The sequence below is a fragment of the Pezoporus wallicus genome, unplaced genomic scaffold (assembly GCF_028554395.1).
Source record: "Pezoporus wallicus isolate ANWC-B61680 ecotype Strahan unplaced genomic scaffold, APGP_CSIRO_Pwel_v1 contig_3181, whole genome shotgun sequence".
Classification (NCBI taxonomy): domain Eukaryota; kingdom Metazoa; phylum Chordata; class Aves; order Psittaciformes; family Psittacidae; genus Pezoporus; species Pezoporus wallicus.
This window is the reverse complement of record NW_026641700.1, coordinates 4,867,789-4,889,207: the sequence shown is the minus strand read 5'-3', so window position 1 is coordinate 4,889,207 and position 21,419 is coordinate 4,867,789. Positions and strand designations below refer to the sequence as shown.

Sequence of the window (21,419 nt, the reverse complement as noted above, 5' to 3'; positions counted from 1 at the left end):
ATGTAAGCAGGTATATGCTAGTTTTTGATGCAAATTGCTGCTTTCAAGTAAATTTGATGACAGTACTGGCACCTCAAAGGACATTGGTTTTTAGTTCCTAAATCTTTCATGAAAACTAGCGGCCAGGCAGTGATCCCACTAATGCTCCCAAAAGAAAGGGAACGATGTGAGTTTACTGTCATTCTTTGATGCATTCATACCCACACCACCCGCAGGACAGTCAGATGCTGAAAAACAAGCGCTGTTGGCTCTGGTCCCCAAAAAGCTCCTTCCTCAAGCTAAGTGATGCTGTCAACAGTTATCTGAGTATATTAGAACAGCAAAAGGCCAGAAGGTCTGTCCTAATAAATTTCATTTAGTTGTTTGCTAGATGCCTGCTTTGTCTTATCAAGGTTTAAGCATCTCCACCTGTAAATTTCAGTGATTGGCCTAAATTTAATACCTACTAAAGAGATTCCCTTTGTCTTCAGCTAAAGGATGATCAGAATTGTCTAAGTTAATGTTTATAAAATGGTTTCATAAAAGAAAATAAAAAATTTTACTGTAAAGAATTATTTTATTATTATTTTAACACCTTTTTAGATTTAAACATATTATTTCTGATAACTTTAATATTCTTATAAAGCAGAGTTAAAAAGAACATTTCCTTTTTTGCTTTCCTTCCTGTTTTGTGGGATTGCACTAGATTGTTGATAATGCAAGCTTCTGGTCTTCTGTAATTCAATTTCCTTTTTTTTACTAATGCGCATTTGACTGCTCTTTTTTTTTAGAATATAAATATGATACATGTCCTTTTTTGTTTCAAAAATCTTTAATTCTATTAGATTGACAGTCCACCTCACTCCATCACCCATTTATAATTAGGAAGTTTTAGAATGCCTTGATTTCACTGAGTCACCTACATAAAAGCTATAAAATATGGCTTACAAAAAACAGAAGCCTAAATATAGAAAAAGGACAAAAGCTGCCCCCACTGGAACTATGATTTCATTAATGATTCCATTTCCAAGCACTTCTGAAAATGTTAATGAAAGCATCATTGTGTAATGGTGCCAATGGAAACAATAAGAAAGAGATTAGTGTATCGCTGAGAGAAGTTAATGAAATTGTAATGCAAACACACAAACATAATACAATGAAATAATGTTTTATTACAGCAAATGGGAGCTTCATCTTTTAAACTTAATTAACATCAGCAGAAGGTGAATGTATCAAACATGTAGGTCCCTGTGAGAAACTGTGTTACTGACATGATGCAAAACCGAGAGAGCAGGGTTTTTGCCTGATAATACAGGTTACTTACAGTTCCCAGACTACTATTTTATAATTCTGTCATGATTCTAATTCTAGTGGATTAGTTTTTCTTTACTGAACCATTTTCAGTAACAAGCAATATGGCAACAATACAGTGAAATGCTCTGATAAAGTACAGCTGTTTAGTTCCTCTTGAGACTATTACTTCAACAATGGCTGTTAAGATATCTTTTATAGGAAAATATGTTTTACTACAATAGTTATGTACTTTTTGAGCATACACCTTAGAGCTGTAAAAAAATTTTAGCCATAAGTTATTGAAAAGATACAAGGAGAATAAAAACTTTGACTTTCATGTCCCAGGTACATTAACATACAGATGTGTCTGCAGAAATATTTATAAATATCTTTTCCAATGAAAAAGAAAGAATAACATACATGATTCTGTTTATGCAATGAATGTCAATATTCAAGATACAATCATTTCCTGGCTGCAGTAATTCTACATGAAACTTGAGCATTCTACCTGCAGCCTTTGCTACATGATTTTCATTTTAAAAGAAACATACATTAGCATTATCAAATGTATTGGTCTTTCAGGCTGACATTATTTCATTAAACACGACAATAATCTAATTGTAATTGCAGTCAAATACAACTCTAACTTTTTTTTCTGAAATATGTATGCTTTATTGATACTAACATTGTTGTATACCTAAAAAGTTTCAAATTAAGAGGTTTAAAGATCTGTTTTGGTAAATTTGAAATATTTTTCCCTTGTCCATATTTACATAGCCCGCAGTAGATTTACATTGCCTCTGCTTAACAGTATCAAATAAATTTAAAGAATTGTTCATACTTCTATAAAACATAGAAGTGGATTACTGTTTAGCTTTATGCTATATTTAATTATGCAAGCACTACATCACATGATGAGCAGTGACAAATGTTATTGTCATCTATCAGATTTATATTTCCCAGGTTGACCTAAACAATTACAAGTTCTTATTTATATCAATAACAATTTTTAAGAGACCCCAAAGCAGCATTAATATATGTATATTCCAAGCACAATAGAAAATCCTTCCCTATGCTGGGTTTTTGATAAGCTCTTTTGACAAAGTTGTTCAAGCTCCATGTAGATACAAAAAATTGCAAGTAGTATTTTAAAGTATAAAATTATCTTATTTAAGCAACTTCAGTTTGGCTGCTTAATTAAACTTACCCTCCAAGTTCACCATTTCCCATGTAGTATACAGCTGGAACCATGCTGGTAGATTTTTTAGACTTTACGGTCTTCACTCATTATTTATTAATCACAGAATAATGTCAGATTGGAAGGGACCTCTGGAAGCCATCCAACCTAAACCTGCTTAAAGCAGGACCCATCTAGCTCAGCTACTTGAGGGCCATGTCCAGGCAAGCCTTGAGCATCTCCAAGGACAGCAATTCCACAGCCTCTCTGGCAGCCTGTCCCACTCTTTGACCAGCCTCATGGTGACTTTCATTTCCTGATTTCTAATCACAGTTTCTTTTGTTACAGCTTGTTCTCAGTACATCTAGTTCACTATACACCCTAAGGAGGATTTTAACCCTGTTTTCTCTATGCTTTTCTGTTAGGCTATTGAAGGCAACATAACATCTTTCCTTTGCCTTCTCTTCTTAAGGTGGAACAGTACCCATTTTTTTAATTATACACTATATTTTCAAGTCCCTGATCATCTTGGTGGCCTCTTCTGGATTCACTTGAGTATGTCTATTCTTTTACTGGGAAGCCCCAAACTGGACACAGTACTCCATATGCTGTATGACAAGTGACTTATAGAAAGAAAGGGTCACTTCTTGGGACTTCCTTGCTGCACTCTTGTTAATGCTGCACAGGAGGTTCTTGGACTTCTCCGCTGCCAGGGCACATTGTTGACTCGTGTTCAACTTGTCCACAGCAACCCACATGTCCTTTTTCAGAAAGCTGCTTTCCAGCTGGTCAGTCCCCAGCCCATACTGCTGCAAGGGAGGTTTTCTGTCCCACGTGAGGACTTGGCATTTGTTTTTGTTGAACTTCATGAGGTTCTGTCAGATCTCTTGTCATTCATTGAGGTCCCTCTGAATAGCAGCTTTGTCCTTCAGCATATCAACCACTTCCCCCAGTTTGATATTGTCCATAAACTTGCCAAGAATGCAAGCCATCACACTGTTCAGGTCTTTAACAAAGACCATGTGTGTTAACTTTTGAGGAAAACCTCTGGTTCAATGACTATTCTTTGGACTTCATACCTCAGATCAGATGTTTCTGGAAGCTTTTCATTACAAATATTTTGTGCTCTTCAGTATGTGGTCAGTTGTGAGTTTTAATACATCCAGTATTCTAAGCAGTCTTGTCCATGAATTAAAATAAAATGGCTTAAGAATGCATTTGTTTTTCTTGACAGAAGAGCCATGGAGCTACACAGCTATTAATAGCCTATACAGCAAAGATACATCAAGAAGTGTAGCTATGCAGCCATAGTAGCTATGCAGCCATAGTTATCATAGATTGCAAATATTTTGCAATCCAAGTTCTAAGCAAAAGGGTCATTTCAGTAGATGATCTGTGTTTAATTGTGTCATTGTTAAAATGCTGTCTTAACACCTGTCTGTTCTACAATAAAAAAAATAATGCTAGAAACATAATGTTCACTTTTTTGAAAAACAAATCCCACCTGCTATTAATTACTAGTGTAAATCTTAATTTTATATGTATTTACTTGATTGCTCCCTTAAACCCAGGTGCTTACCTGGCTGGAAATTAGTCTTCATACCTCCAATTAATTGCATATAAGATTGCACCTGCAAAACATAAAAGACAGCTTTTAGTCAAAGATTCATTAGAATTTTATTAATTAAACAATGTAGTGGTAACAATGTGACTTAAGATTTAGGAAATCTGTTAAACAGATTTATGATTCAAAAAAGAAGTAAAAAATTCATGTTTTGAAGAGTCTTTTTGTTTGTATTTTCTTTTAGGTAAAGGAGATTTAATTGGAGCAAACCTATCCATTAGGGATCAAGTTATTAAAACAAATGCAGATGTTAAAGCTCTAACGTACTGTGACCTCCAATGCATTATCCTCAAAGGCCTCTTTGAAGTGCTTGACCTTTACCCGGAGTATGCTCACAAGTTTGTTGAAGACATACAGCATGATCTCACATACAATCTAAGAGAAGGCCATGAAAGCGATGTAAGTACCTTTAAAGGTGTCTGCAGTTATTGTTACTTTTAAGAGGCTTCTCATACTTAACCCAGTTCTCATAATTTTTGCCACAGTAAAAGAATAATATGCAGCTTATACTGAAAGGACCCCTCATTTCATTTGTTTGATAATTCAGACATTACCTACATGAATTGTTTATCAGTTGAACAGATCATAAACAGTGAACATGTCCTGTGTTTCTCATTTTTCCATAGAAAACATCATCTGTGAGATAATTTTTTTTAATATTTTGTCTTTTTTCCTTATTTTAAAAATAATTCATAGTTATGTAAAACATGTGTCCAAGTAAAGGTATTTAACTATACCTTTTCTAGAAACTCAAGTGCCAGCCTAATGAACATTCATTTCACAGATCACTTATTATCACTTCACAGTTAAGAATGTCTTCACACACATTCAAAATGAGAACCAGTTTTTTGTCATCACACTGTAACTAAAATGTGATTTTTCATTTAAATGAGCAATTTAATGTGAAAAAAACAACAAGAAATTCCAGATAAAGCACTGCTGAAAGAAGCAGTTCAGCTTAGCTGAACTTAACTTGGGTCAGAAATACTTCAGTTTAGACTTACCAAAATACTCTCACTGTAGTATTTCTTTACTGTGAGAGTAGTGGGACTCTGGCACAGGATGCCTAAAGAAGCTGTGGCTGCCTCGTCCCTGGAAGTGTTCCAGGCCAGGCTGGATAGGGCTTTTGGCAACCTGGTCTAGTGGCAGCTGTCCCTGCCCATGGCAAGGGGACTGGAACTTAGAGGGAACTTACAGATCTTTAAAGTCCCTTCCAACCAAACCCATTCTATGGTTCTGTTATATTATGTAGCAAATATATCAAGTTTTAATAATGAAAAGTTTTTATAACAGCTCTCTTTTTCTGACCTAACCATATGGCTATAAACCTGTAGAGGAGAAAGTAATCAGGGCATCTCGTTTGCTTCTTGAAACGTCCCTAAACTTCCTGCTACTGAATACAGCAGCTGAGAGACTACACATCTGTATTGAGAGCTTTACTATTCGTTTATGTAACCAGCACGTTTTCCTTGGGGAGGAATAGTTAATCTGGAAAGGAGTATAACTCCATGTAAAGATATGGAGCTGATTGCATTCTCCTCTCCTCTCTTGATGAACCCCTCACAATGTATTGATTCATGATTTTTCTGTATGATGACAAATCTAGGGATCACCATCTCAGGTGAATACATACTCAGCTTTTACAAAATCAGGAACAAATCTTCTCTGCTAAAGTTGGCTGGGTGATGTACAAGCTCTCTGCTGAGAGCAAACCTCTACCAGCCTCAAACTGCAAAGGAAGGGATTTAAGGCAATGCAGGACATATCCAATCATTTTTTTCTGCTTTTAGAAAGAAAATATTTACAGCATTTTTGAATACACACAGGGTGAGGGTGGGGGGAAATCCCAACACTGAGTAGCATCCGGTATCATAGGCAAATAGATAAGCCAAGACAGATTATTGTAGTTTCCTACATCCTTGGGTTAACTGTGCCCTCCACTAGTATTTCTCTTGTGGCAGAACTAACCTCAGTTCTGTGCATCTCATTTCTTATCCAACCTTTTTACTTATCAATAAGGATAAAAAGCAGGAATAAGGTGGCCAAAAATTATACAGCCACAAAAAGAGGGCTCAACAAATGAGGGAAAATATTTGTCGGTAGCAAAAGTGCTTGCTCCACTTCATCTAGAAAATGCCATGTCTCCATGAATAGAAATTGAAAGCAGAAATAATCTAAGAATTATCTGATGGTTTACTCTCACAGAATAGTAAGAAGGTATTCAGAAGTACATCTTGTGTATAGGAAAATATGACATTTTTAATATAACATTATTTCTTGGGAATGGTGCTATGGGAGAGTTTGGCAGCTGTGATACTGTATCTTGATCTCTCTCTCCCTGAAAGAGGGAGATTTTACCTTTGTGAGTATCTACGACTTCTGCAGCTTATGGAAATTTTGGGTTTAGAGAGCTTTTCCATAGCTAAAAATTGAACTCTGAGTAAGTTTCTCACTTTCTTTTTCTTTGGATGTTTCAAATGACTGCAAATTTGCAACTGAATGTGAATTTAATGACGAAAATGTATCAGTAACAGTGTTTAGGGTACAGTAAAACACAGAATGGAATAGCACGCGTTTCCCCACTATGATTGCCAAGTACCTTCCAGTCCTGACCTAAAATATGATTGCATTTTCAACCACAGACCACCAAAACTGCCTTAGGTTGTAGATTTCCTAACACTTTTAGCCATCATTAATAAGGTGATGCTACAGAAAGATGCAGTCATTGTGATCTATTATCCCCTTCTTTATAGTGTTTGAACTGTTCATTGCACACAAAATTGAATAAGAAATTTGAACTAAAAGGGCCAAAAGTCATCAGAAGTTTCCTGATCATGGAGTGTCAAAGTTGGACACTTAGTACTAGGTCACATAACTACCCTACCCACACAGAAAGCTCTAAGGAAACTTTTTAATTTTGTTTTCTCAATTCATTTGCAAGTCTGGGTGTATAAAATGATGTGCTCCTTCTGCATTACAATCCAACTAAGATGGAAAAGGCTCCAGGATTTCCACAGCTATGTCACTCTTCAGTAAAACAAGGAGGAGCTGTAACGAGATTTCCTAGTAACAAGCAGAAACTGTAGCTGTCTGGTTATAGAAGATTGAAAGTGTTGTTTAAGTAATCTTGGAAGAAAAGCTCAGGAGATTTTAAGTACAGAAGTTGGCAATTGTGTAATTATTTCAGCCTCTAATGAGTAACAGAGAAACAGAAAGACACAAAAACCGGGAGAGAAAAGTTTCAGTGGTGTCTTACAATAGCTCTAAACCCAGCAATCATTAACTGGTTTATTATTATAACCATTAATGTGTGTGCAATCACACTGGCAGTGCTATTATGCCATCTTTTTATATATTCCTATCACAGCAAGATGTGAGTTAGGAAAAAAGTCTTTCTATTCGTCATATGTATTTTGTCCTTTGCTTTCTTTGCTGCTTTTTCCTGAAGAAATTTGTAACTGTGTTTTTAAATGTATTCAGTTAAATAACTGGACAGTTAGAAAAAGTTGATTTGTTTGGTATCTGGAGTTGTGACATTAAAAAATTTGCCCATTCAAGTGTTTCAATCAATGTCTCTTGGCCTGTGACAATGATGTCTTAGCAGTGAAATAGTTTGTTAAATGACACAGATTTTGACACCTACCTCACCCCATGTATATCATTATGCCCTATATGTCACAGGTTTCATACGCAGCAGGCAGTGAGAGAGTCAGATATCTAATATGGTAAAACTAAGTACTCATAAGAAGGTTTTTACAACATATAATACAATCATGTGAAAGAAACTGGAAATTATTTTGCTGTGCACTATCCCTGTAGAGCATGTGCTACTTATATATTTAGAGAGCAGTAGCAGATTTTGAATGCAAGAACAAAATTCAGCTGAAAATCTGCCTTAGCCTCTGTCTGTTTCAGCTAGTAGATTATGTTTTTGACATATGTTCATTCTGGACACTTTAATCATGCTTTTTCTAGTCTGTTGAATTTATGAATGGTGCTTTCCAGTATAGTAATAACTCAGAAGGAATTCTATGTTACATATTTGATTATCTATTGTGAATCAGCAATGGAAATAGCATGACATTTCTGACTTGTTAATGCATCTCTACTGTCTGCATGAATAAATAGCATTTTGTTTTAAAGAAACAAATCAAATTTATTAAGGAAAAAATAAGCAAATTTTTTTTAAATAGTTGCTTTTAATTTTGGCAATCCTTGTAAAATAGGAACTTGATAGAAACTTCAGTCACATAATTACTTACTGATATGTTTGATTTTTGAGAGCCAAAACAAAATCCTATTTCTTGGGTGTTACTTATGTGTTTACAATAAAACATATGCATTTAAAAAATTAAATTCCAAACCAGCTCTTACTATGCTGCTACACTTAGTCATAACTCCTCTACTTCTGCCTAGATCAGAGTTCATCCTGTCCACTGCAGGACAGTCACAGGTTGCAAAATATTTTTCATTATAAATAATTTCCACAGAAGGCTTCCCAAATAATTCCAACCACCTTTTTAATAGAGAAGAGGGGTTTGCCATGTTACCCAGCAGCTGTGTAGGAAAAAGTGGCTTACCTTAGAAAAGTTAAAAAGCCCTACTTTGACAGTTAAGAGTGGAGCTGGATAACTTTGAAGAAAACTTGTCATTTTTAAGCAAACTTACATGCAGTTAAGCACCCACCTTTGTCAATAGCTCATGTGTCAGAAGGTCATGTACTGCAGGCATAATTCACTGGTGTTTATCACCTGACACAGTAGGTATAAATTTTGCAAAACAAGAGGCCAATGAATTGTAATTTTTCTTTTTCTATGCAAGAATTATTACAACTGGGAGAACATAGAAGTGAGTAAATCACCTAAAGCAACAGAAGTTTAATACTTCATCTGTATGATTATTCCTGGGGAAAAAAAAAGTTGAAAACACCTCAAAAGTTATATTAGTTCCTTATCTTTCTCTTTAGTCCCCATTGGCAGTCACACAGAAGAAATTCCCATTATCTTATTAGGGACCTGAAGAGATTGACAGCTGTGTATCCACTTTCTTCCTGTCAGCCATCATATTTCCTTTTCACTTTATACCTCTTTTGATGTGAGATAGAGTCAGCAAACTTCTCATCTTCTTAGCAACTAAAGTATAGGAATGAAGGTGTTCATACTATAAGAAACAAAAATAATTTAAAATCTGTGAACATATAATTCACTTTGTGAACCTGATGTGTTGACTGAAGTAGGTCTCTTACCTGTTTCTGTGCATGACTACTCTGCAATCAGTGCTTCTGTGAAATATTGCTCAGTGCTCTTTCACATTTTACAAGCTACTCAGATTTTTTGATCATTCTCCTGGGACCACCTGAAACTTATTTTTCCTTCTTCCCTCTCTCTCTCTCTCTCCCCTTTTCCATCTTACCAAAATACATTACTCTATTGCTGAACAAAGCAGCCCTCAGAAAACATTTACATAACTCAACTTCTATATGGAATCAGTAACAGGATCGTGCAGCTGTAGAAGGGACATGACAGAGTTCCTTTACCTGTTTTACACTTAATTTCTGATTTTAAATTAATGAGAAGCAGTTTGGCAAAGAGCTTTGTCTTTTAGCTCTCTGTAAGGTATTCCACACGTCTCCTACCTGTATTCATGACAGTAAGCATGTTTTAGTTGATTTTTAGCTATTTAAGGTGGATGCTAGTTTCAGATAGTTGATGCTGCTGTTGCAATATTCCCCTCCCTGTACAGTTACAGTCCTTTATCTACTTCCTCAGCCTGTCAATTACCTGCTTCACTCAGCATGGGAGTAGAGCTGTCCTGAAGCTATACTGCAAGCCTGGTTTCACTCCTTTTTGTTGTCTGCTAACTCATAAACCTTGTTTACTTGCATTCATTGGTGAGTCTGATGTGTTGCACCCCTGAGCCATCAGTTCACCTGGTACCCCTCAAGATAATCATCTCACTATCATGTTTCTAATATATCCTTCATTATGGTACACTGCTGAGAAATAATTCAATAAGGAAACCTGTAATTCAAAGAGGACACACTGGTATGCCTGTCCTCTTGAAGGCTTGGTGGCCTTTGCATTTTCTTTCCTAATATCTTCACCTGAAGATTTTATTTTATTTTTTGCTGCTATGCTCCTGTTCCATTTCTGCAGCCTTCAGTCATTCTAATGTTTTAAAATAACAACAGCCAGTTACCTCTACTGCCTGTTATTGTCTGATAGTTTATTCCTCTGCTTTGTGATAATTTTCTACAACTTACTGGTGCAATTATGTCATTTTTCCATTTTTTTCTTTTCATTTATTCTTGTGGGTTTACAAGTTTTTTCTATTTTACACCTAAAATAAGTAGATGATTGGCTGTAAGGATGAATCCCACAAGATGTGAAAGAGGATAAAGGGGAGGACAGGAAAATAACTCATAAAGTTTTGGCTGGGAATATGTTACATATATGTGACCAATCCCAAAATTCCTACCCCTGTGGTGGCTCTCACTTTTTTTGAATAGCTTAAAGACAGGAATCATGATTGTCAGTTATACATTATTTATGAAAAGACTATTTAATGCATGTATGTAATAGGGATTTTCACAATTGGACTGTAGCACTTTGACAAATACAATTTTTACTGTAACTAGAACTAAAATATTTAAATAATTGACAAAAAGTTACTTCTAATTTTAGCTTCTGATTCCTTTTAAGCACTTTCCATTCTCATTCATTTCACTTCCTGTGATTATTGCATTCTGCATCAGATTATACAGCTTAACCAGAGGGTTACATGCTGAAAAAAACATATCCAGGCTGGCAAAGCAGCTTATTGATGTTTTTAGACTGGTGTAAGAAGACGGTATGAAACACTGTGTCAAACAGAATTTTAGCCAGGAAAAGCTTCTGGATCTCAGGGAGTATTGCCTTGGAATCTAACCATATTTCTATTTTAATTACACAGGGATGCTAGATGACAACTTTTTCCAATATGCTTCATTGTGCCTTAGGAAACATGATAATATAACTTTTACAATATTAATGGTATATCTTCATCTCTACCTTGAAAAAAGTGAAAATAAATTTAATCTTAATATAACTTAACTTTAAAATGGCATGAAGTTAGAGGGTGGATTTGATTTTTTTTTTTTTTTTAATAATCTATTTTGCATTGATATAGCAAGGACTAGACAGTGGCTTTAAGTTTAGAAGGACTCTTACAGGAACCCATACTTTTATTATTCTGTGTAACGTAAGACTGATTTATGAAGCAAATGATAATACTACAATTTTTTCTATATGAATGCTGGTTCTGAAGGCACAAACTGTCTTGAGATGTAATGAGCATGTTGAACTAGCTTATACGGTAAAGTTCCTATGTGATGTGCAGAGTTATAACCTCAGCATACATGCTGGAACCTGTGAAATTAAATATGACGTAGCCTTTCAGCAAACTGTGTGTCAAGTAGTCATTCTACATGGATACATGTGCTCTCAATTTTAATGAACTGGTAACATTCTTAGTGCAGCATTCTTAAACATCATAGGATAATAGAATAGCTGAGGTTGAAAGGCTTCTCTGAAGATCAACTAGACCCACCCTTCTGCTTAAAGATACAAAAGCAGATAAAAATGAAAAGCAAAACTTAGGTATGTACAAAAATGCAGTCTAAGATTTCACTAATGTAAAACAAATATATCAGCATATTTTTTCTTTTAATTATCTATACCTTCATTTAGTAAAATCAGACCTACAGAACCTGCCTACATCAGTGGAACTAGAGTTCTCCTGAAAATGCAGTTCCTACTTAAGACATATAAATCCTCTTTTCAGTGCTGTGACAAATAACAACTTTAGTAGCAAATAAGTACATAAAGAATTTACGTATATACTGTGCATAGTACGTTACTGCTTATACAGTAAGTGTTCAGAGACAGGATCCATTGATAATCTCACTATGTTCATTCCTTCAGAAAAATTGATATTAGATTTCTCTCACACTGGGTTTGGTTTTATATCATGGTACTTTGACAACTGAAGCAAAATTGTTCATGTCCATGTTGTCTTAGTTTCTAACTTATACAGAACTTCTTGAATAGCACAGCTGCCATGAGCTCCAAAAACGTATGCTGCCAGCTTTTCTGTATTATGCTTATATAGAAACACAAATTGCATCTCCAGGGAAGGAAATTAGGATGGCTCTCTTAATAAAGCCTATATACTTAGGCTTCTGCTGGTATCTTCACCTGCCAGGACATGGCCTCTTACCCTGAGGTAAAATCATGCAAATTGCTTTCACAGTTACCTTATGTCTGCTCTCTTCCCTAAAGTTTTGATTCTAAATATAGCAAGGGGACAGATGTGTGCTCAATTTGCACTTTGTTTCTTCCGGGGAGAATTCACTAGAGGTTAATCTACTGATCAAGTTGCCACGTGAAAAGCAAAATATTCATAATTTAGAAGAAACATTTCTGATTCAAAACAAAATCAAAAAGAAAACAAACATATTTTAAAATAAGGAAACAGATTATACTTGTCCCTGCCTTTTTTTTTGTACCATTTCTGCATCTATTTATGAGTCTGTGAAATCTTAGAGTTGCATGAAATTAAGCATATAAAATTTATTACTTTGAAACTGTTAGCATTAATTTTAATTTCCATTTATATAATATAAGTCTTTACATAACTGTAATCAAACTGCAGGAACATTGAAAAGTTTTCTCCACTGTATCTTTTGTCTGCAGTGATCTGCAAGCTTTTCCAAAAATGCAACCTGCCAGAGAAACGTACAGTCAGTGGCAGGTCTGTTGTCTATTGTGACAATTCCTCCTTTTGTCTTCTTTTGACCTTATTGGCAGTCTTTTGTTAGTTGTTTTTTTCTTCAGTTCTTTCTGGCATAAGTTTGCTTTGAAAGATGTACGTATAAAGCAGCATGGGACACTGTATTCTTTCCTTGTTTTGGGGTGGGATAGAGAGACGTGAGAATACAGAAGTAAAAATGACTAATTTATACCATCCATATTTATTATTTATTTGATTCTTGATTTGGAACAAGTGAGAGAGATTAGCTTTTGTTTCTGTGGCATCTTTAGTATGAAATCCAATAGATTCTGTGTTGTTAACGAAACAATCAATGTATAATTAATTTTTTTTTGCTAACGAATGCAGTGATGTTAACAATTAGGTTTTAAAGAAAAATATGAAAAATATTAAATTTATAGTTTTATTCATTTAATACTAAATAGAAAACATCATGTAAGAAATTTGAATCCAAAAAAGTATTAATTTACAAAAAATCTCATCCAAAGCTAAGTACAATCATTCAGTTATTGAACACTTGTCTAAACTTCACAGGCTACGATAATTTATTTGAAAGATAGGAATTATGTAGGATAATGATTTAGAAGAACATTGTAGAGCTCATGGCAATTCACAAGTATCGGTCACCTAGGATGAAATACTGGTGACAAATCTGCGTTTCAACTTTTGTCGCTAATTCAATATATTCTATATCGTAAGTAGGATTAGAGACTGCTGAAAGCATCTGCTTCAACAAAATACATTTTCTCTAGCTTTCCACTAAGCAGGGAAAAGAGATAATAATAAATAAAAGACAAAATACAGGGACAAGCCAATGAACTATAGAAAGTCTTAGAGAAAAAAAAAATTGAAAAAAAAAGGAGGTAATTTGCTCAGTAAATGTAGATATAAAACAATTATATATAGCCTGAGAAACTCTTTATAAGAGATTCAGTCCTTTGTGCTTTAAAGGATTTGTGATATTTCATTGAAAAAATCCTGATTATGGAAAATTGAGGCCTGAACACATGTGAGGCATTAAGCTTTTCAGCAGTACAATAATCCCTTGTTATGTATTTGTACCTTTTCCACTACTATACAGTAAATTTGCAGAGAATAGAACATATGGCATGTGGGGGTTTTGGGGGTTTGTTTTTTTGTTTGTTTTTTTACACTGCCAATGCTCCTACATATTGGTTTTTTTTCCTGCTAAGAACATTAATAGTCTAGTTTGATTTCAAATGCTTTCCTAAAAGTGTATTTTATCCTTTTGACTCCTAAGATACAAGGAATTATTAATAAATTTTAGGACCCAAGGTTTAAGAGCAAAGCAGTGAAATTATGTTTCTGGTTTTGTTCCTACTTCCCATGGAGGCAACAAAAATCAGGGCAGTAAATTTACTTACCTGGACATTCAATGTATTAACCTGATAATTTACCTGCATCTTCATATTTCTCTTTTTAGGGTTTTATCATTGGAATTATTGTACAGCTAATTAACTGGTTTGGTCACAATTCTTGGTAAAGGCACCAAGGCTGAAATTAAAAATTTAATTAGACTTTGACAGTATTTCACGTAAGTTATGCTAACATCAGTCTTTTTTGGATTTTTTCCCAAAACAGAAATATCTCTGTTTTAATTTCAGCAGCCAGTTTCCTTTTAGAGTTGTACTTATTTTTAAAAGACCATCATGAGAACCAATTTATATCCTCTTCCTTTTTACATGAGGAAAAAAAAAACATTTTATAGAAGGCTACACCAGTGTGTTGCTCTGAGTGAAAGGTTTTAGCAGATCAGTAATTAGGACAGGAAATCATAATTATTTACTCTCATACCACTTTTTTGCAGAGATAAAGTTATGTTCACGGTGAGGTCTTTTAAATTTACTTCCCTTTGACTTGCTTTTTCCATGTTCTTGTTCATCTTTTCTCTTTAAGAATGCTATTTTTGCAGGGAGAGAGAGGGAATTTGCTGGAGGAGGTTTAAAAACAAAACTTGAGAATTCTCTCTGATGACAGATTAGTTTCTTTTTACCGACTTTCAGGTATCAAGACATGAAGTCCCAGACCCTGTTTTATGTGTGTAAGATACAGTGTTCAAAGTTACAAGCAGTAAATATGGCTGCAGTGTATTACTAAAGAAGCAATTTCAACACTTTTACTGTGGGTACTGTGCTATGGAATAAACAGTTTATATGTCCTCTGTTTATCTAAAAATACCAATTTATTCATGCTGAAATTGTCCTCCAGTGGGTTTAAGGGACTGATTTTGGAAAAGGAAGTCTAATGAGTACTTTTCTCATGTCACATGTTCCCTACTCATACCTATTATTTTCTGTTACCTTTCCTCCCAAGGACACTCCTTCCCTCCTCTGCAAAAAGTGACCTGCCTTATCTTTCTCTTGGTAAGGTCATAAGGCAACAAAATGCTGTTACTAACCCTATTTCCTCTGCAGCCAGTTTTTCCCTTATGCAGCAACTAACAAGTGTAAAACAGAGCAGGGGGGGTAGATCCTCACCCATGGGTGTCTGTGGCTGCTGTATTGATGGACAGTGGGGAGGTCCTGAAAGCAGCAGGCAGTGTTACTACCAGTTGGTTGCAGAGCTGAAAGCACAGCCCAGGTGAAAGACCCTAGCAGGGCTGTGGGGAAATGCCACCAGGACATCTAGGAGACACCCGTATGATTTCTTTGTCTTCTCTGTTTTCAACATGTACAATCAGCATTAATACATGTGCTTAGGAGGAAAAAGAGTAAGTGAGGAGGACTTTACTGCAAATAACATAAAGACTTCAGAAGTCAAATTTTTACGCTGTAAGATCTTTTTTGAGAAGCTGCTAATCTTTGGGACTGGTTTGGAGATTTAATTAAAGCTGCTATTTAACATTCATACTGCACCTGTGCCTAGAAGCCAAGCAAACAGATGCCCCAAAATTCTAGGCACTATTGTAAATTAAACTTCTTAAACATATGTGCAAAAAAGGACCATTAGCACTTCCTATTTCTGACTTTAATATTTTAGTACATTTTCAGTTTCTTGTTCTCCTGAATCTTGAAAGGAGATGTTGTTTCTTCAGTTGGCATAAATTTCAGTGCAACTGGGAGATTTCAGATTTGAGATCTCATCCTCTACTAATATCGTCCATTACTTTACCTAACTCAGGAAGAACACAGCAGTAATTTTATTTACATAGCCTAATTATTGCACTTGTTCTGTTTGGCAGCTATTAGAGTATTATTGCTAAATTTATTGATACACCTGCTACTGGCTTGGTTGTTGTGGGGTAGGATTTCTGCTTACACAAACTCAAATTTTGAGTATTTGTATATTATACAACTACTAGTACCCTCACTTTTATGAGCAACTACAGAACAGTTTTCAGGATAACCTGAAAGACTGGTGAAAAAAAAATAAAGAAAGGTTGAAGTTCTTTTACCTGAGTTTAGATAAAAACAAATTAATGTTGCGAATTTAAAATTCATGGGTGTTAAAACACCTTTTATCTTAACATGTGTGTTTAGAAAAACTGGAAATCATTTCTGAAAATCCTACCTAGCAGGCTAATGTTTTCCTATAAATACAGCCTGTATACAGCTCTCAGGGACTTGACCGTGGTCAAGGTATGGACACTCAAATAAACAACAGAATGTTCATAATGGATATTTTTCAGCAGTTCCAGCGGATTTTATTAGAAGTAGTTACACATTAAACTTGCATGATTTTTTTTTCTTCTTCTTTTTTGTTTTGCCTTCTGTTTAATCCAAGAAGAGAAAAATGTCATGGCCTTGAATAGCTGTTAGTCATGTTAGTCATATATCACCAGCATTATACTGGTCCTATTTTCTTCAGTCCCATCACTCTCTTTGAAAATTCACCAAAGATGCTACAGTTACTTAGATCATCTACATGTAAGGACTAGGCTGACATAGGAGCTAAAACTACAGAGAGGCAGGGACAAAGCATTGTTCCTGCATGGGATTCCATTAAACCAGCACTGAAAACCACCAGGCACACATTCACCCATCCACATTCGTTCACAGGTTTGGAGCCTTGACCTAACTTTTTATTAAAGTAAAATGCTATTTTTGAGTGAACTTTTTCAATGAAAATAAAACTTTCTTTCCCTTTTATTTGTTTGGGTTTTTTTTCCTTCACAGCATCTGTTTCCAAGGAGTGTCGTTAGTTCAGTGCTATGTCACTATTTCATTTAGTACATTTGTTTTGTCATGAGTTTCTTTTCTTGTATCATCATAAATGTTTTGGTTTGAGTGCCTGTATGCTCTTAGAAGCTAATACTGTGCAGATGCACATATTTGCTACTTTTTTGTTTTGTTTCTTTCAGGTAATATCAAAATTATCAAACAAGTCTACATTATCTCAGGTATGTTAGTCACATTTTAACTATGCCAAGACTGACTTTGCAACATGTACCTTGTTACCACCAGAGCAAAGCTGGAAAAAGTCCTAATTACTTCCATGGTTTCAGAATGAGATTTTAAATAACATTCTGCAGATAGTTCTGCCACTGTCTATTTTATGAGTAAGAGCTTGTGATCTTTCCTTCCAGGTGCCAGGCTTGGATATCCTACTATAGCACCTGCATTTAAATACATGCCATTTTAAATACATTACCTAAGTCAAAGTTTTGAGTACAGATAACATTCATTCTCTGTGAGTATAGGCTGCATCACTGCCAGATCCTGTACAATTTGATCATCATGACAGCCTTCACATGACTGTTGTGATTGACAACAAGGATGTTATATTTTGTATAGAAGAGTCTTTTGCCACTGTTTTACATTTTTACCTTTTCATACATCTCAAACGGAAAGAACCTAGTTCACTAGATCTGTCAATATATACTAAGAGAAAAGCATTCATTCAATGAAAGTGTGCTGTAGCACACAGCAAAATTAAATCCATCCTGCAAAACATTTAGATGAATACCAATAGCTACTAAGAACATTTGGATAAATGTCCCAAATCTGCGTTTTCATTTCCACCCAGCCAATCTTACTTGGCCTGAATATGGGAGATTTGACTACACAAGCTCCTCTGAGGTTTTCTATCTAAAGTTAACAGTGCCTTAAACAAGCTTGATTAAGAGGGATAGCCCAAAAAAAAATATTAATACCAACCTTTTCTGAAACCATGAATTTGCATTTGCCTGTACTTTTCAGTCAGATGTATGGAATTTTTAATTTGACCTGGAGCCTGACTCTGCCTTTGCCCAATCACCTATTACCAATAAATACCAAGTTGTACCATGGGAATAACTGGAACTATTTTTGAGTTATGACCTGATCCTGAAATGAGCTTCATGTTGGCATATCTCAGCACTCATGGACAGTGTATTTTGTTACCATGAAACAATAGCAATCAATATATTGCTCTCTTAGACTGTGCTTTAATTAGTGCATAAAGTGGAGAACCCAAGTCTGTGTTGCTACTAAATTGCCTGGTTTTCAAAATCAAGCATTCAAATTGCAGTTTTTTCTAAGAACACATATAGCTCTGCTTTTTGATGGCTCAGTTCTGAAGCTGACAATGCCACACCACTGGTGCATTAATGGGACTTTATAGAAACTGAAAAACCTGCCTACTACCCTAGAAGTGTTTTCAGTTACAACTAAGAAGACAACAGAGGACATTCAGGCTTGAGCTGAACTTATGTAAATGTTATTAGTAGGTTATAAATATGAATAAATACAGATATGTTCCATATGTAAATGTGGATTTATATGAATTACCAGCCTCAGTTCTTTCCCTTAGTCCACAGGTTGTCTGCTAGTGTAACATTCAGAAGAAATACCTCAGTAAAGTAAGATTAATCTATTCAAGTGTATAGATGGCACATGGCTTGTAAAAGCTGGTCATGTAATCTTTCCTGGTAACAAAACTTATTGCAGAAAGTTCAGTGACCACATTGCTACTGACCATTTTAAATTTGTTAGTATTAATTTGTTAGTATTTTTCTTATGTATGCACATTTAGCCATAGTTGAGGAGGAAAGTTATGGAAGATTTCTAAAAGAGATATCTCTAATGAGAAATGAAAGATGTGCTGGACCAGAGTTTGTTCCAGGATGAATACTAGAAGAGATTCTATTTCTGAAACATCAGACTCTGAATTTTCCATTAATATGTAAAAATCTGATATTTTAGACAGAGCTCAAGGGAAATGGAAATATAAAGAAGAGACTTCCTTCAATTGTGGAAGATGAAGATGAGGATGAGGAGGGAGAAGAAGAGAGCAGCACTGTGTCACCAATCCATACAAGAAGCACAAATTTTTCTCAGCAGAAGAAAGCTGGAAGCAATAAAAGCCACCTAGGGAGAAACTTGAAGCAGTTGGCATCAGGAACGGTGCCCTTTCATTCACCCATCCGCGCTTGCAGTTCAAACCCCACAAGAGCCAAACATGAAACGGAACTCCATTACTACTCCAGAAGGAAGGATAAAAACCTTAGGTTACAGCTTTCAGCACTAACCAGCAGTGGTCCACCTGACCTGAGCCCAAGGTAATAGTTACAAATCATTACACTCTCTCATGTAACTCCTATAACATATATCATGATTGTAATATTATAAAATATTTCTGTTTCTTTAGTAGTTCATGCTTTTGATCCTACAATAAGAAGGAAAGCCTTCATATTGTAGGAACCATTACACACTATGCAGAATGTTAAAACTTTAGTCCTTTGTTGCAAAAAAAAAGTATTTCTACTAGTAAAGACGAAAGTATAAGGCAATTACAAAAATTATTATTTCAATAGTCTGGCTTTATGGTATCGTTTTGTCCTTCTATAATGATATGCATTCCCACAATAGCACTGTGAAACATTCTGAGTCCATCAGAAAGAGAACAATTTAGAAAGCAACTAGATGATTATAAAGCTTAGCTGTGCAAATAAAAAATTTCCTGGAGGACTGTAATAGAAAATGCAATTTTAGAGGAAAAAAAAAGATGGTTTTTTACATTAGAGAAAGGAAACCTTATAATGCAGGTGATGTAGATAATAAATATGGAGTTGAGAAAATCTTTTAGCTGTGACTTCTGGCATAAACAGGAGTTGTATAACAGGCTATTGTGGAATTATTAGTGCATGATTTAAATTTTTACTTGCATGTTACTTGTAAGGTGATTTATGTATCTTATTTCTAAATCACTGCACCACAGTAATTAACTATAAACTAAGAGATCAGTTCTTTACAGAAATCACAATCACTTTTTCACATACAAGGATCTGCAGCAGTTGATCTTCAAGTTTTGGTTTCTAGAATTTGAAGTATTTTACATGTTCAAGAATTTCCCTTACAGAGTGGTAGTTTCAACAGCTAAACATGAAATAGCCACAGCTTGAGCAGTATTTGTTTAACTCCATCAAGGCACCTGCCCCTAAGGATGCAATCATAAGTAGGACACTGAAACCTATACAGAAATCTTTCCCCCTCATCATATATTTGATCAGTACTGCTACATTTCATATAGGAGCTGGGCACAAACTGATTTTAGATTTGTCAATACATGAGAAAATAGTCTGTGGAAAACCAGCTTCTATACTAGAAAAATTGAAATTCATAGCAGGTATTTTCTCATTTCTTTCATAAATCTCATATGAAATTGGTTCAGGTCAGCTATGATAAAAGGTCATTATCATTTGCATAACAAGTGGTAATTCAGGGAAAAGCTACCTGTCACATTTTCTGCTCGAATCTTGTTTATTGATCTGAACACATACAGCCAAATACTGGCACTAAATGCTGCAAGAGTAAATGTGAAACAAGTATTGTTATGTATACTATTATTTCGTATTTACATTTATGATTTTCTAATTGCAGAGTAATCCTGTTAATAGGGTGAATATTGGCCCAAGACGTGTTTTTCAGACTTTAGCTTTCCAGCCAAAACACTTTCATGTTATTTCCCAGAATGAGTTTATATTATTAGAATATTTAAACTGACAAGTTAAAACCACTTTAAAAAGAGCCTTAAAAAAGAATTAAAAAGAAAATAAAACCTTAATTAAGACTTTCACTTTTGTTTGCTGTTAGACCACAGTGCAAAGGAAAGGCAAGGTTCTGGATGAAATGTCCAGTCAGTGCAGTTTTGAGATGTATAATCACACTTTCTCAAGAGAATATACTTTGTATGCTTAAGAAACTTATTTTACTGCAGATGTTCCCTAGTGTAAACCACCCATAACTCTTCACTGCTCTTCAGTTCTTTCTACACCACAGGGAAGATAATAAAGACAGAGACTAGGTAAAATATTTTAGCAGTTCTTGGTGCAAAGAACAGAATCCAGCATCCCAATTTGTAAGATACAATCAATATCTTCCTGATCAATTTTTGGGTACTACCTATGAAGTAGAACACCACCAAAAGGAAGAAAGTGTAAGTGATAATAAAGGTAGTCCTAGGAGGAGGCATTGATGCATTCAATTCCCCTAACACCAACATAGGCAAGAGCACTGTAGCCCTCACTGACTGGATAGAAGAGGTCACACATTAACCCTTTCCAACTTTTTGACTTCTAAGATCAGAGTTGTCCCTCTT

General features: G+C 35.1%; 1 protein-coding gene across 3 annotated transcripts in view; it reads left to right on the top strand.

Moving 5' to 3' along the window:
• KCNH8 (potassium voltage-gated channel subfamily H member 8) overlaps positions 1–21,419 on the top strand; it is a 202,311-nt gene that overhangs the window by 162,884 nt on the left and 18,008 nt on the right. For 2 of the 3 annotated variants that reach the window (XM_057424885.1, XM_057424884.1), the window contains 3 exons: positions 4,258–4,472; positions 17,203–17,241; positions 19,025–19,380. In XM_057424885.1, the coding sequence (XP_057280868.1) occupies positions 4,258–4,472; positions 17,203–17,241; positions 19,025–19,380 (610 nt within the window). The remainder of the gene's footprint in view (positions 1–4,257; positions 4,473–17,202; positions 17,242–19,024; positions 19,381–21,419) is intronic. The other variant, XM_057424886.1, reaches the window with a different exon arrangement.